The sequence below is a fragment of the Penicillium concentricum genome, assembly GCF_028827145.1.
Source record: "Penicillium concentricum strain IBT 3081 chromosome Unknown utg000001l_segment0_segment0, whole genome shotgun sequence".
Classification (NCBI taxonomy): domain Eukaryota; kingdom Fungi; phylum Ascomycota; class Eurotiomycetes; order Eurotiales; family Aspergillaceae; genus Penicillium; species Penicillium concentricum.
In genome coordinates, this window is record NW_026622754.1 from 3,387,707 (window position 1) to 3,403,752 (window position 16,046).

General features: G+C 47.7%; 7 protein-coding genes across 7 annotated transcripts; 4 read left to right on the forward strand and 3 right to left on the reverse strand.

Moving 5' to 3' along the window:
* Positions 1-480: 480 nt before the first annotated feature.
* N7517_001270 (6-phosphofructo-2-kinase PFK26) lies at positions 481-2,835 on the reverse strand (the record flags this gene model as incomplete). Its single annotated transcript, XM_056719000.1, has 2 exons — positions 481-2,314; positions 2,567-2,835. The coding sequence occupies 2 exons, from the start codon at positions 2,833-2,835 to the stop codon at positions 481-483; spliced, it is 2,103 nt and encodes a 700-aa protein (XP_056583135.1).
* A 1,107-nt stretch (positions 2,836-3,942) lies between these two features.
* N7517_001271 (uncharacterized protein) lies at positions 3,943-4,314 on the reverse strand (the record flags this gene model as incomplete). Its single annotated transcript, XM_056719001.1, has 1 exon — positions 3,943-4,314. One exon carries the CDS (start codon positions 4,312-4,314, stop codon positions 3,943-3,945), a length of 372 nt encoding a protein of 123 aa, XP_056583136.1.
* Positions 4,315-4,901: 587 nt separating this feature from the next.
* N7517_001272 (FMN-dependent alpha-hydroxy acid dehydrogenase) lies at positions 4,902-6,626 on the forward strand (the record flags this gene model as incomplete). Its single annotated transcript, XM_056719002.1, has 5 exons — positions 4,902-4,929; positions 4,990-5,048; positions 5,123-6,365; positions 6,415-6,488; positions 6,540-6,626. The coding sequence occupies 5 exons, from the start codon at positions 4,902-4,904 to the stop codon at positions 6,624-6,626; spliced, it is 1,491 nt and encodes a 496-aa protein (XP_056583137.1).
* Positions 6,627-7,069: 443 nt separating this feature from the next.
* On the forward strand, positions 7,070-8,150 carry N7517_001273 (nitronate monooxygenase; the record flags this gene model as incomplete). The annotated part of the gene is made up of 4 exons (XM_056719003.1): positions 7,070-7,184; positions 7,232-7,759; positions 7,806-7,834; positions 7,884-8,150. 4 exons carry the CDS (start codon positions 7,070-7,072, stop codon positions 8,148-8,150), a joined length of 939 nt encoding a protein of 312 aa, XP_056583138.1.
* A 740-nt stretch (positions 8,151-8,890) lies between these two features.
* On the forward strand, positions 8,891-12,579 carry N7517_001274 (Cation/H+ exchanger; the record flags this gene model as incomplete). The annotated part of the gene is made up of 7 exons (XM_056719004.1): positions 8,891-9,092; positions 9,168-9,735; positions 9,801-10,065; positions 11,022-11,516; positions 11,578-11,660; positions 11,711-12,119; positions 12,190-12,579. 7 exons carry the CDS (start codon positions 8,891-8,893, stop codon positions 12,577-12,579), a joined length of 2,412 nt encoding a protein of 803 aa, XP_056583139.1.
* A 1,135-nt stretch (positions 12,580-13,714) lies between these two features.
* N7517_001275 (uncharacterized protein) lies at positions 13,715-13,922 on the reverse strand (the record flags this gene model as incomplete). Its single annotated transcript, XM_056719005.1, has 2 exons — positions 13,715-13,826; positions 13,873-13,922. 2 exons carry the CDS (start codon positions 13,920-13,922, stop codon positions 13,715-13,717), a joined length of 162 nt encoding a protein of 53 aa, XP_056583140.1.
* Positions 13,923-14,289: 367 nt separating this feature from the next.
* On the forward strand, positions 14,290-15,594 carry N7517_001276 (putative salicylate synthetase; the record flags this gene model as incomplete). Its single annotated transcript, XM_056719006.1, has 1 exon — positions 14,290-15,594. One exon carries the CDS (start codon positions 14,290-14,292, stop codon positions 15,592-15,594), a length of 1,305 nt encoding a protein of 434 aa, XP_056583141.1.
* Positions 15,595-16,046: the final 452 nt, after the last annotated feature.

Sequence of the window (16,046 nt, forward strand, 5' to 3'; positions counted from 1 at the left end):
TTCTATCGACACACCGTAGCAAAGTAAAGCTATTCGGCCTATCAAGCAAAAGCGTAGCTGATTCTATCTTGGTGCATTTGTGTCATATCTGCACAAAAATGGAATGTCGAGGCAGAGACGCTCCTGGTGACCTGTCACTTCCAGCCTATAAAGCTAGCGAGCATCCCAGGTCATAAAAGTACACAGATTAACGCCGGTCATGCAACGAGTGTCTGGGTCATCTGTAGAAAAAAAAAAAGAAACCAAAAAAAGTGGAGAGGAAAAAGCGTTGATAATACACAATCAAGATGAGAATAGGAAACAAAAATAAAGGATACAGTCCAGTGAAGAGCAGAAAAGTCAAGGAAAAATGCAAGTGTAGTGGCGAGAGTTAAATGACCAGAGCCTCAAAGCCCGGCCAAGTCATCCCACAAAAGAAGTCATGATAGGTCGTAGCAAGTCATGGAATTTTGAAACCCCATGTTCAAATTCAACGGGCATTCAGTGGGTCGTCTGTCCTTTGACCTGATGCAGTTCGTAATTGGGAAGGTAATCGAACCAGTCAGTCTCAGGATTATAGCGGTATGCCTTGAACTCTACCCCGTATGGCTTGGGCTCAAGCATGTACAGGACGCCCATCGGGACATCGAGGTCAGCAACCTCGTCACGTTTCAGACCACGGAAGTAGGCCAGAAGCACACGAGCAACAGATCTATGCCCGACCAGGAGCACATGGTCTGTAGTGCGCTCTATCTCAACAATGACTGTGCGCGATCGATTGATGATGTCGAGGTAGCTTTCTCCGCCTGGTCCGGGGTATCGGTAAAAGAGCTTATCTCTCTTGCGGTGGGCATATTCCTCGGGGTACTGCTCTTGAATTTCCTTGTATGTCATGCCTTCCATCCTGCCGGAATGAATTTCGTCCAGCATCCTCATCTGCTTAACATCGTAATCCTCTTCGTTGAAGTATTCGGCAGTTTGAACGGAGCGTTGCATCATTGATGACCAGACACAGAAGTTGCGCGGCCCTTCCCGGGGAATGTAAGATGGGTTGGGAGGTGTGATGTCACCAGCTCGAGGCGGGAAGTGCGCGAGAAGGTCTTTCTGTCGCTGATATGCCTCCCACTGCTGCCTTTGGTGATCCACGAAGCGAGCCAACGCCTTGGCGTACCTTCTCCCATTCTCGCTAAGATCAGAGTCACCTCCAATGCGGCCTGCGGCATCGTCCAAACTTTCGCCGTGCCGTGTAATCCAGATTTGGCGTGGAGAGAGATTGAAATTGAGCAAGTAGTAGACGACTTGAGAAGCAAGGAAACCATGAGTCTGGTGAGCAACGACTTTACGACCGACGTCGATCATTTGGATGAAAGCCATACGATGCTTCTCCTCGTATTCGCCGAGAGGCACGTAGGACTTTTCGTACAGAGCAACACGCTTCTTGAAATCTTCGAGTGCCTCGGCTGGGTCCTGGCCTTTGTAATCGGGTCCAGAAAGTTTCAGGCGCATGTTAGCCTCAAGCAAATCTTGATCCACGCAGCTGCTTTCAAGGAACAGGATATTTAGCTCGGGGCCAGCTCGATTGCGAATATGGTCCACAATCGCTTTGCGGCGTTCCATGGTGCTGTTGGTTGCATCAAGGATACCAATGCTGCCACCTTCCTCCAAAATATACTCAAGCAACTCATCAAGAGTATCCAACGCGACCTGCTCTCTCATCTTGACAGCACGCTGATTCTGGGGGTCAAAAAAGTTGGCGGTCTGGTCCATTGGTTCAGGGGAAGCTTCATTGATGGCTTCTTCATTCTCATGAGATTGTGCAGGGCCCGCGTCGACCGAGGGCACAACAGTACTTCCGTTTTGAGAAACTTGTTCGGGCTCTTCTCCATTCACGAGAATCTTGGCTGGCACCACTGGAGGGGGAAGCGGTGCCTCGTTCTCTGGCGGGGAAACGTCTGCTGGGTTCAAAGTGGTCCCAACACTGACACTCAACCGGCGCACTGAGTCAACGAGATCCTTGTGGAAAGTACTTGGTTTCCGATCCTGGCGATCAAGCGGGGCAGGTGATGGGGACTTTCCAGCGGCTACACGACGGCGCTGTCCAACATTGAAGATTTCGGTGTCATGTTGAAGCCAGTTCAAGTAGCGGGCCAGCTTCTTGGTAATATAACTTTTGCCTCGGGCCGGGAGGCCGACCATGACAATGACAAGCTTTGCACCAACATCCCGCTGGGCAATGCGGCCATCTGGAGACACCTTGGATTTGGTCAATCCCGGAATATCGAGAGTAGTTGCTCGCACTCGGCCGGGAGTACCAGGAGGGTGGTAAAGGCCCGATCTACAAGAATCATATTAGTCACGGTTTGCCAAGCGCATCCAAGCAAGTCGCAAGGCAGCAAACGTAAAAATAACGGGTTAAAGGTGGGCTGGGGTCCGGGGTAAGGTAGATAAGCTCAGAATAAGGCTGCAAAGAGCGGAACAGGACTGATCCCTCTGTCTCATGTTGCCGATCAAGCTGGCCTCATTCTGATAGGCCCATAGTAAAGTCCAAAAGGTTCTAGACAACAAAAAAAAAGGAAATAAGACTCACATCTGTGGAGACGGAGGTGCGGTAGAAACCGGAGTGTCTGTCAAAGCCGTTCCGACTCCGCCCTTAGGCGGCAGTGAAGATTTGTGGGAATCGGAATGCAGGTCATTACCTAGCGCTCGGTTGACCACAGTTTTCGGAGGCATAAGAGCTCCTTCTTTTCCCGATCCCGAGCCATTAGACGTGCCGTTGGGCTTAATATTATTCCTCTGATCCCCCGTCTCGGTGGCCGACGTCATGGCCGACCGGGCAATGCTAGAATGTTGCGCCATCCCCCGGGGGGATGCTTTTTGTTTGTGTGCTTGATTAAAAAAGGCTTTGCTCTTTTCAGAGCTTTCTCACAGAGTCGAGTTGACAAGAACTTGTGCCGGCAACTCGAAGGGAAAAAAAAGATGGTGAGAGAGGGGGAGAAAAGAAAGTGTCGGAGGTTTGGATGAGTCAACCAACGGGAACACCGGGCACTTGTGACCTGAGATATTCAAAGGAGACTTGAGATATTCAAGGGGTTCAAAGAGGTTGGGGGGTCTTTTTTTGGGATCTGGGGTTCTTTTTTGCAAGGATATCTATTTTGTAATTTTTTTTTTCTCAGCATGTGGGAGTACAATATCAAGGTGCCAAGGACGTCAAAGCAGTCAAGGAACCATTCAAATGCGATCTTAGTGAGAAATGCTTTGAAATGATGAAATCACGCAGGTTAGACTTAGTCCACAGGGTGGATCGATGGCTTAAGGATCGCCCATATATGATGTCAAAGGGTATACAGAGGGGGAAAGAGAAATGGAATTTAGATGATACCAGGATATTCAGATATTCAGATCAGCTCCAGGATTATAATCAGCTCTTATAGACATATCGATAGGTCTCACAAAAATCATGCATCTGTCCTATCTTCAATAGAGAATGCTTGGCTAAAAGCATAGTACATATGGAGTACAGGTTCGAGAAAACATAGAGTATCAAACTCTACTCAATCTCACCCCCTGTGCGATATCCTCATAGCCGTGGGTTTCCCATAGTAGGATCAATCTACCTCAGTTCCAGGCATGGCTCAACAAAAGTACACATAATCGAACTCAGCCTCCATATTGGAGACTTGTGTGACCTGAATCTCACCGCTCGGGCTGATCCATACTCGGCATCCTTGGCAACTTTCGACACAACAGATTGATCTCCGACCAACTGTAGACGTCTGTTGCTGCACGATCTCCGCTGCCGTAAGCCCCGAAATGGTACTCCGTACTCCGTACATATCCCATGGTCAGGTGTGGAATCCTTGGCGCTTGGCGGTAACGCAGGGGGGTATCACAGATGCCCAGATAGCCTCCAGGAATATTGGATACAGGTATGAATGGATCGCGAGCAACGCAAAATGTTTCTTATCAGTTGCTCAAGTTCAAGGTCAAGCCAATCAAGCATGCGTATGCCGCAATACTCAGTGCTGTCAAGACCAAGACCGCATTTCCACTGGTACGGAATTTGTGCCGATGGATTCCATCCTCCCCTACTTCGGAGAAGAACTGTCTGTTTCCCTGCGAGCGACGGAAAAGTCCGATGATGAGAACACCCGTGCCGTATATCGCGAACAGGGCCCCAATACTGTAGAACTCGGCGGTGAAAATCTTAAGTACGACGAGGGCGAAGGAGAACTGAGACAAAGCGGTTCGGACATAGGCCCCCTCAAAAGTGCGTTGGGCCGCGCGCACCTCAACCATTTCATCTGAGGTCAGCACTGCCGAGCGAGCTCGGTGCATTCGAAGGCGATAACGATCCCCTGCACGACGCTGAGACAGTCAGACTACATAGGTACAGGAGATATGAAGGATATGGGGTAAACTGGAAACTTCTACACACCTCAAACATTGCGAAATCACCACACTTGAATAGAAAGATGTTAAGAGTGTATTAATAGCAAAATGATATCCGAACTTCATTGAAGGAAGTTGGGTTCCGGAGAGGTGAGAGAGAGAGAGAGTCGTAGAGGGGGTGCGGATGACACCTTAACTCTCACGTGGACTTAATATATGATCTCTAGATATTATATAGTACCTACATCTAAGTATACATATACTCTACTTTCTCTTTAGTTCTCTTCCAAAATCATTTACATTTACATTTACAATTCATATTTTCCACCAATAACGTGGACTCGATTCCAATTTCTCGGTCGGCAATCCAAATCGCCCAACGAGGAAAAAGCGGCTACCGACATTCCCCACACTTTCTCCAAGCTATATCTCCAATTCACTTCTCTCGCCTTTCCTTTCCCGTTTACTCAGTCTCGAATACTCCAGATCGACCCTCCATACACTACCATCCAATTCACTCTTGCGCCGTGAGAATGGCCAAGGTATTCGATGCGACAGAAGGTATGTGTTCTCCGCACCGGTGACCCCCACGCGGGATATTTCGACTGACTGAAGAAATAGTCGCAAAGCACAACACTCCTGAAAGTTGTTGGGTAGTCCTATACGGCAAGGTCTATGATGTACGGTTTCATGCTATAAGATCCTCATTGTGTATTGCATATACCTTCTCCGACCACATCTGACTCCGATCTAGGTCACCGATTTCCTGGGCAGCCACCCTGGTGGTGCAAAGATTATTTTGAAACTTGCTGGCCAGGATGCCACCGAGGAGTATGATCCTATTCACCCACCAGGCACGTTAGAGGAGGGACTTAAGCCCGAGGCATGCTTAGGAACAATTGATGCCAGCACCTTACCAAAGGAGGAGGCATCCTCCGTACCTCAGGAAGAGATTGAGGGTCCACCGCCTATGGAGAATATCCTCAACTTGGACGAGATTGAGGAGGTTGCTACTAAGCAAGTGAGCAAGAAGGCTTGGGCGTACTATTACTCCGCATCGGACGACAAAATCAGCAAAAACTTCAATAATGAGGTTTACCGGTCTATTCTCTTGCGACCTAGAGTCTTTGTGGATTGCACAAAGTGTGAGCTAAACACAACTGTCCTTGACTATAAACTACAGACGCCTGTTTACGTGTCTCCCGCAGCGATGGCCCGTCTAGGTCACCCATCTGGTGAGGCCGGCATCGCAGAAGCATGTCGTAGCTTTGGAGCCATGCAAATCATCTCCAATAACGCTTCCATGACACCAGAGCAGATTGTCAAAGACGCTGCTCCTGATCAAATCTTCGGCTGGCAGCTTTATGTACAGATTGACCGTAAAAAGAGTGAGACTATGCTTGCACGCATCAATAAGCTCAAGGCGATCAAGTTCATTGTCCTTACCCTCGACGCCCCGGTTCCAGGAAAACGCGAGGAGGATGAGCGAACTGGTATGACCGGACGGACCGCCGCCGTGCCCAGCGGCGTGAAAGCCGCCGAACGCTCGTCGGATGATACCCCAAACCCAACCCAAGGATCTGGAGGTGTCGGCCAGCAATTGTTCGCAGGCACCGATCCTTCCCTGACATGGACGACGACTTTGGCTTGGCTTGCCACTCAGACAGATCTTCCTATTGTCTTGAAGGGTCTGCAGACTCACGAAGACGCATACCTTGCCTCACTCCACGCACCTCAAGTTAAAGGTATCATTCTCTCTAATCACGGGGGACGTGCCGCGGACACTGCTCCTCCGGCGGTTCACACTCTCTTGGAGATTCGGAAATACTGCCCCGAGGTCTTTGACAAAATCGAAGTGTATGTGGATGGAGGTATTCGTCGTGGCACAGATGTCGTCAAGGCTCTCTGCCTAGGCGCGAAAGCAGTTGGGCTTGGACGCCCGGCTCTGTGGGGCTTAGCGGCGGGTGGAGTCGACGGTGTTCGTCGAACATTGCAGAGTAAGTTGACTGGGTATTTGATCTGTTACTATTTCTAACTCTGTGGTAGTTCTGAACGATGAAATCAAGACATGTATGCGGCTGCTTGGAGTGGAGCGAATTGATCAATTAGGGCTCCAACATGTGAGTATCCTCTCATCACTTCCTCTTTTGGCCTACTAACTCTTCTGTTAGATCAACACTCGCGTTACTGAACAGCAGATCTACGATGGTCCTACTGGTCTGGATGCCTTACGGCGCGCATTCCGTGCGAGACTGTAGGGGGAGCACCCAACGTTATATACTTTGAATGTAGAATGTGTTTATCTCGAATATAATCTGACCTGGATTCTTACACCTTTACCCATTCTCCAGTAATGTTTCCAAAAACTTATCCTGTTGGCCATTGGCCCACCCATCCCATCTCCAAAAGAAAACTCGAAAAACAAAAAAATAGTTTCCCTGGGAATCGAACCCAGAACCTTTCCGGAACATTTGCTGAAAGCATTTGTTAACGGAAAATCATAACCGCTAGACCAGGAAACTAGTTGATGTAGAACAATGCCTTTTACAGCATTATGGAAAACAATTCAGTTTGATGAGATTAAATATAATCTCGTCTATTATTAAATTATTTATAGAACCGGACCGTTAGTAATATCCACAGGTACTTATATGTTCCCCCGCATCTTACAGACTGTTTCCCTTTCATAAGAGATATTACAATGGCAAACATACTGCAATGGTTTCCTACAACCGCTCCATTCATCGCTAATGCCCCAATGTTTGGATTTGCCGATGTCAGCCTGGCAACTGCTGTCACAAAGGCCGGAGGATTCGGTACGATAAACCTACCTGGTTGCAGACATTAGACTGATCATCTATAGGATTCATTGGCGGAGGCTTTGATTTCCGATCGGAATCTACCCAGCTTCAAAGCCTAGATACTCAATTGGCGAATGCCCGTTCTACCTTTGGTTTGACCGATGATCAACCATTACCGCTTGGTGTCGGTTTCATTACTTTCCAGCCAGACGGGCTCATTGACAATGCTATTCCCGTGCTCCAGAAGCACCGAGTAGCAGCAGTCTGGTTGTCCTTTCCTCGAGCTGACGCTGACCATCTTCCAATCATACAAGCCATTCGGAAGACCCAGGGGATTGACTGGGATATCAAGATATTTGTCCAGGTAGGAACTGTCAAAGCTGCAGAAGAAGCACTTCAGCAGGGAGTGGATGTCCTGGTGGTTCAAGGAACCGATGCAGGGGGACATCAGTGGGCCCAGGGTGCTAGTTTGATATCACTATTGCCTGAGGTGCGAGATCTTCTATCGAAGGCTCAGAATACAACTACTGCTATCTTAGCAGCCGGTGGCATTGTGGATGGCAGGGGCTGTGTTGCAGCTCTTGGCCTAGGTGGGTTCTTCCGTACTTCGTTGTTGCAGCTGATTGACAAAGATAGGTGCCGATGGGATTGTCATGGGTACAAGGGTAAGGCTGCTTCTTCTCGTATACAGGGATCCTTGCTAATCGAGTCCAGTTTGTTGCAACCTCGGAATGCCCTGCGCCGTCTACGATTAAACAGACCATTGTATCGAGGAGCGACGGCGGACTCTCAACCATCAAGTCCATCCGACATGACGTATTCCAGTCAACCGATGTCTTTCCGAGGCAGTATGATGGCAGGGCTATTATCGGTGTTAATTACGAGGATTCCCAGGAGGGGATCAGTGACGAGGAAATCATTCGACGATACAATGAGGCTAGAGAGGCTGGCGAACATCAACGGAGGACTGTATGGGCGTGAGTATCCCGTATCTATATTTTATATATCTCTTGGACTTTCTGTATTAATGGTTACAATAGGGGCGCGAGTGTTGGAAGTATCAATGCGGTAGTCTCTGTTAATCATGTCATAAGATCTACTCGGCAGGAGGTGAAGGTGGTGTTGGAGCGATTGAAGGCTGGGCTTTAGCTTTATATGCCTGGTATCTTGTTCTATTTCTTCAAGATGTTTCTTTTATGGTATTAAACAAGATATTGGTCTCACGATGCAATATATATATATATAAATATATAAATATATATGATATTTAGAACCAGCACAAACATACATAGAAAAAAAAGGTCAATCCGAATAATTAGTAAATTAGACATAATGTCCTTTTCCCTCAAATTTAGAAATTGTTAGATCAATCTCAAGCGCTGGCAACAGGCCGAATGGAATATCCCCCCCCCCCTTCCACCCCTCTTTATTTCTCTCTCAATTCTCAATTCCTCGACCTTCGACCTTCTTTACTTCTCGTTTTTCTCTCCCACAATTATAAACACGTTAGGAAAAGCAAGATTCACGGCCGTGTTTGGTCAGCCTTGAAGTTGGGACCTTGGTGTTCCCTTCTGAGCTGCCCGCGATTGATTCGATTGATTCCTGTCCGCCCAGCCACGAATACAAATCGTGAATTTCTAACTGAGATCCGGAAGAGCCCATTCCATACTATTACCACCCTCACAACCCTCGAATTGACCCCTAACGATCAACCAACCGCGATGAATAAGACTACACCTTCGCCGAGCCCCGTCCCCAAAGCTTCGCCAGGCTCGAAACCCTCTCCCTCGCCGGCCGCAGGCACAAAGCGCAAGAGAAATGCCGCGGCCAAATATTATGCTGTAAAGGCGGGTCACAAACCTGGTATCTACTATGGGTGGGATGAATGTCTGGCGCAAATAACGGGATTTAAAGGAGCGATTTGTGAGTGCACCTCTCGCAGTGGTTCTTCCAATAGGCGCGCCAATTTAACCAGAGACTGACTCATAAGCTTTTTAGTCCAATCGTTTCCCTCACAAGAAGAGGCCAACGCGTTTTTGAACGGTATTAAGCTCCCTGCCGCGTCGCAGAGCTCGGAGAACGCACGATTCTATGGAATCCAAAGGGGCCGGGTTACTGGAGTATACACAGACTGGACAACGGCACAGGAGCAGATTCGTGGGTTCCCGCGACCTCGATATCGCAAGTTCTCCACTCGCGAAGAGGCAGAGGAGTTTGTACGGGAAGGACAGACCCAACCCCCAGTCGGGTTCGGCGCGGCAACTGGGCCTTCGGGGCCTCATGGGATAACGACCGAAAAACCGAAAGATGCAGAAGGGGTCGAGTTTGCACCAGGTGACGGACCATTGCCGACAGGAGCCGAGGATGGGTTTGACCCCAACGTCCTCCTAGACCCAGCCACTGGCAAGGTGGTGTACAAGACTGCCCCCCAGATGGCAGCGACAAAAACACAATCAACAGGTATCCCAGGGATGCTCCGGATATACACAGATGGGAGTTCATTAAGAAATGGCACCCCATTAGCATCGGCCGGTGTAGGGGTGTTCTTCGGGCCTGGGGATTCAAGGTTCGTACATTCGCCCGTTGGGCTACTGTCTAACCACGCCTTCTAACTTCCGTCACTTATCCCAGCAGAAACGTATCGGAGCCACTAAAAGGCAGTCGTCAAACGAACCAGCGCGCTGAATTGACCGCGATCCTTCGGGCGATTGATATTGCCCCTCGGCATCGAGATGTAACCATAATCACCGACAGCCGATATTCGATTGACTGCGTTACTGTATGGTTTATCAACTGGCGTCGCAACAATTGGATGACTCGGGACAAGAAGCCGGTTGAGAACAAGGATCTGGTTGAGTCGATTCTGATCAAAATCGAAGAACGCAATGACCTCAAGGTGAAGACCTTGTTTGAATGGGTTAAAGGTCACAATAAAGACCCTGGCAATGAAGAGGCCGATAAATTAGCCGTCAATGGAGCCCAAAGGGGGTATCTGCTAAGGCAGAGGCGCTACATGTGGCCCAAGAGGTGCCTGATGAAGTGTTTGAAGATTTTTAAACATTTTCAAAAATAAAGAGAACATTTTGCATCTAATGGAATAAATAGTAATGTCTAGTAAATAAGTACATGTAGTTTCTGTACGGAGTATGGAGTACATCGTAAAGTGTCAGATGCCAAGACCACTAGGATATTTCCCACAACCTCGAGAGATCTCCCCGAGGTCCTCTTCCTCTCTTATCTTCACATCTTCACCTCTCTATAGGCTTCTACAAATGCTCTTTGCTTTCCTATACACCCAGATGATCTTGCCTACAATTACACAAGAAATTCAAACTATGATTCAATAACACTTGCTTGTACTTCAACCTTGACAAACATTTATCTAAGACTTTAGATCTCACCGATCTGACTGCTTTTGAATTCGACCTACTTTGGTTGATATATTTGGGCCTTCATCGCCCTTAAGTACAACTCAGAACATTTGAAGAGCATCGAGAAGACCAAAATGCCGACACTCGCCTTGATCAACTTCAACATCGTCTGTGCGACGCTTGGAGGGTTTATTTCCCTCTTTGGGCTAGTATCGTACCTTTGCAAGGAGAAGTTCTACCTATCCGAAGCATGCAAGTGCAATGCCCTTGGTTGTATCACCACCCTTGCTAACAGGAAATAGTAATCTCCCTGCTAGCCGGAGTGTTATTCTCTCCCCATGCAGCCAATTTCATCAGACCAGAAGACTATGCACTACACTCCGAACAAAACCTCGAGGCAATCACTTTGCATTTTACCCGCCTAGTGCTAGGCGTACAACTAGTCCTAGCCGGAGTCCAACTCCCAAAGCGGTACCTGCAGATCGAATGGCGAAGCCTAGGGCTACTCCTTGGACCAGGCATGGCTGCCATGTGGATGTGCAGTAGCCTAGTGATCTGGGCCATGGTTCCGAACTTCAAGTTCCTCCATGCCCTGATCATCGGCGCATGTGTGACCCCAACCGATCCCGTTCTGTCCAATTCCATTGTCAAGGGCAAATTTGCCGACAAGCATGTTCCCCGTGAGTTGCAGAGGATTATTATCGCTGAATCTGGGGCCAATGATGGCCTTGGCTACCCGTTCCTTTTCTTTGCGATCTATCTCGTCCAGTATACTGGGATTGGAAGCCAGAGCTATAGCGGTGGCGCGGGGAAGGCGATGGCGTTGTGGTTCTATGAGACCTGGGTATATACCATTCTTTTGAGTGTGGTCTATGGGACTCTGGTCGGTTGGATTGCGAGGAAGTTGTTGCACTGGGCAGAGGAGAAGCGCTATGTTGACCGGGAGAGCTTTTTGGTGTTTGCCATTGCTCTTGCAGTGAGTGTACCTCAAAGCTTTTTTTTTTAAAAAAAAGGTGCTTTGCTGATTTTTCAAATAGCTGTTTATCGTGGGCACCTGTGGTTTGATTGGGACAGATGATCTTCTTGCCTGTTTCATTGCTGGAAACGTATTCACACAAGAGTAGGTCATTCCGACGCGGGCTATGATAACACGAATGCTAACAGAAACAGTGACTGGTTCCGCCTTGAAACCATGGACGATTCCCTCCAACCGACCATCGATATGCTTCTCAACCTATCTGTCTTCATGTGGTTCGGAGCGGTCTGCCCATGGTCATCCTTCCTGAACAACAGCGTGATTCCAATCCATCGGCTCATCTTCCTGGGAATATTGGTCCTCCTAGTCCGCCGCCTCCCGATCGTCTTCGCCATGCACAAATGGATCCCTCAAATCGAGCTTGTCTCCCAGGCTGCATTCGTCGGCTTCTTCGGTCCCATCGGAGTGGGCGCCATCTTCTACCTATCAGTCAGCCTTGAATTCCTGCGTAAGATACAAGTGGATGGCGAAGTCCCAGAAGACGTAAAGCAAATCATGGAGACCATCCAGGTCGTGGTATGGTTCCTAGTAGTTTGCAGTATTGTGAGTTCTCTCCCCAAATAACCAAATCCTCACATCCTCTCATTTTTATTCATCTTCTGACCAAACCCAGGTTGTGCATGGCCTCTCAGTCCCCATTGGAAAGGCTGGCTATAACCTCCCTGCAACCATCTCCAGCGTCATCAGCACCAGCGCATACGAGGGGCCCGAACCGGTCCCCATCTCCAACACCAGCCACACACATAGCACGGCCACGCCTCTCACAACGGGGGAGGATGCGAGTTACCGCAGCCGCAAGCGTGGGTTCCGGGGTGCAAACCTTCGCCCGCCATTCTTTGGCATTGGTGGTTCGGTGATCCGTCCTCGTTCGCCGTCCCACCAGCCTGGCGTGGGTCAGCCTGATGAGCCGGAGAGACCTGTTCACCTGGTCCAGCCCAGTGAACCAGAGAGACCCATTAACGTGGGCATCGATCAGACTAGAGGCGGGGATAACAAGCCCTAGCCTTAGTTGCACCTGGGGATTTGATTGATCCAGGCGGGCTATGCTTTGCTTTGATTGGAATCCAATTGCTTGATTAGCGGAGCAGATACTGTGTGGGTCATCATATCCCTTGCTTTGATTGCCAATTTTAGACAGCATGCATAAGCATCTTATTTCCATGGTTTATTTCAACAGCATCATCGGGGTTTTTCCTATGGGTCTGCATATTTAGCCGTCTCAATATGTGCTGGACTCGGCTTTGTTTATATTGATTTATTCAAAATGTGTACATAGTCATTAATCCCAGTCAAATATCTACCCAACTCCCTCGAATCATATTGATATCTTGAATTCCTTCACTTCTTCTGTGCCAATATTACCACCGGCGACCAGTTGTAAATACAGCTCTTTGTGTTTTGTGATAGTAGATAGAGGGCTACCTCTTGCTCGGTACTAGAAAACAGCATATCATGGGCAAGTGATCTCTTGATCCCCTGAAGGATTTCACGGAGAGCTATCAAATACGTGTTTGTGCATAGTTGTACCAACTCAGGTCTAAAACAACCTATTTCCGATTGGATAATATCAAAATTTGGTTGCAAGTGGCTTGGTAAGTTCGAAACCCAACTATATAGATTAATTAATAACTCCGTCTTGGGAATAACAAAGCAACACACCTATAGTCAAGATTGGCTTTTTTGAATAGTTCATTGATGTTCCGTTCAAACTCTTCTGCTTTCGCACCCTTGATATGCTGGTGTACCAAGTCAGCATCTTCCCATTGTAGATAACCCCCAGGTTCTTCAGAATTGTCAGCCTAAGACCATGGGGTGTTTGTAAAAAGTGGTCTTACTTAATAGATGTTTGATGTGACGGGACAATGATGATATATCATTTCCTCGTAAATTGCTAGCCCACATTCTTAGATGCACCACGTCATATTGACCATATAAAGACACAGGCGGATCAACCAAAGAGTCTAGAAGCCCCAACGTAACATTCCGAGGCCATAGCTCCTTTGATGGAAACTGACTGTCGGAAATATCAAACCCGTCTAGGTGAACTGTCGGAAGCTGTGTTGCAAGGTCAAATATCCAGATGCTATGAAACGAGAGAAGTTGGTACCGATTTCAAAGATATATAGGTATAAAAACGCTTACGCTGTTCCAGTCCCAAGATCCGCAATCCTCATGTTCTCCATTATGGGAATATTAGGAAGTAACGTGAAGCCAGTATGGAGCTTCCAAAGCAGATGCTGTGCGTCTAACCTGCTCCTCATTAGCATTTCGGTTTTGATTTTCGGTTCAAGCTCACCTAACCGAGTCTTCAATAGTTCGACCTAGAATATATCCATCTTCAGTCATGTTGTAGATGAGCAGAAAGTTGAGGGCTAGAAGTTGGATTTATGGCTTGATGAAATGCCTTCTATATGAGGAAAGCAATGTTACACGAAGTGACATTTCAGGCTACGGGTGAGGGTAGGTCACCAGGTTGTAATTACTAGTATTACTAGTAAGCTATTACTATTAGGTATTTACTCGTGATTACTAGTAAGCCACATTATTATCAGGTATTTACTCGTGATTACTAGTAACTGCTTACTAGTAATTACTAACTAGTTAGTTAACTGGTGAGAAAAACCTTGGAATGCCTTGGGATCCCTAGTGTATATATTGTTATATTTTATATATTTAAACCTGAATCCTATTTTAACCTGAAATGTCTTCTCAAATGGTCACCTTCACCAACCAAGCCGATGTCTTGGAAACTGTCGTCGAAGTGCTATCAAAACACCAAAACGATGACTATTATGCATATGAGCGCGGGGAACATTGGTATATTGGCATTGGAAGTCGGTCATCGTTGGTGATTGACTCCAAAGGACAGACTGCGACGGTCAAAAGTGCATCTGGTCAAGCAACGCGCTCCATTGATGGAGCCTCAATTGCCCATATCGCGAGAGAATTCAGTACTCTCAACCTGAAAAGTGGGTTCAGGATATTTGGCCAAGCTGGATTCAACTACGCTGCACATATTCTTGGACAAAAATACGCATCTGGCAACTGGCCTCTTTTAGCCTTGCTTGTTCCACGACTCGAAATTGTTCTTCACCGGCATATGATCACCCTAAAAGGAGTCGACGAAGAAGTGAAAGCTCTCTATGACTCGATCCAGAACAACACTGGTGTCTCTACCTTTCAAAATGTCCAATGCATCCACACTGAAGATGAAGGGAATTACATCGCGAGGGTCGAGAATGCTCTCTCTGATATATCTGCAGGCTATTATACCAAAGTGATTCCATCCCGCACAGTGGAAATCCCATACAAGGTCAATATGTTAGCTACACTTCTCCGAGGCCGGCGTTCCAATAATCCTGCACGAAGTTTCTCCTTGAATCACGCAGGCTACCAGGCTACAGGGTTGAGCCCCGAGCTGGTGGTATCAGTGAATAATAGAAGGGTAACGACAGAGCCACTGGCTGGCACCCGATCAGGCCTAGGAAGCAAAGAACAAGTCGAGAAGCTACGAGAAGAACTCCTAAACGACCCGAAAGAGATCGTGGAGCATGTGATATCAGTAAAAGAGACCATCACCGAGCTCCAACAGCTTTGCCCACAGGGTACAGTCAAAGTTGAAGATCTGATGTCAATTCGGGCGCGTGGGTCTGTACAGCATTTAGGGTCCCGTGTTACTGGGATTCTATCACCCGAGAAAGATATGTGGGATGCATTTGATGTCGTATTTCCATCAATCACCGCATCTGGTATCCCAAAGCACGCGGCCCTCGAAGCTATTCAGCGCCTGGAGGATCAACCGAGAGAGCTGTATTCTGGCGCTGTCATCATGATCGAAGATTTAGAATCATTTGAAGCTGCACTTGTCTTGCGTACTGTCTTTCAGGATCAAAATCGTACTTGGATCCAAGCTGGAGCTGGTGTCATCTCTCAGTCCAACCCACAGCGCGAACTGATGGAGACTCATGAGAAGTTGGCAAGCATTGCACCATTTGTCACTCCGGATGGTTCAGATTGAATCTCATTCACAGCAACTGATCCAGTTTTGTCTCTAAGTACATAATGAATGGTTCCGTGGAATTTAGGACTCATATCAAGTGATATCGAGAATTGGGAGTTGAAAGCATCGATAGCCACTTAATTTGAGTGATCCCATAGAGTCTCATAATAACACCATGCCATATGGAAACCCGAGAGTACAGGAAATAGATACAAGAGAGACGCAAAGCTTTACAAGCCTTAGACCCACGCCATGCCCCAACCACAGAAGATCTCAGCAGAATAGCAAATACAGTGTGCATTGGTATCAAATGTGCCCGGACATCCGTTTTCTATGCCCTAACTAAAGGAAACTTCATAACCTCGTCAAGGTGTTTTTGACCTGATAACCAAGATAAACCGTTCCACCCATCCCCGGTAACCAGAGACCCTATTCTCTGATCGAATTCAAGTGTTTTTTTTTTTGGTTTT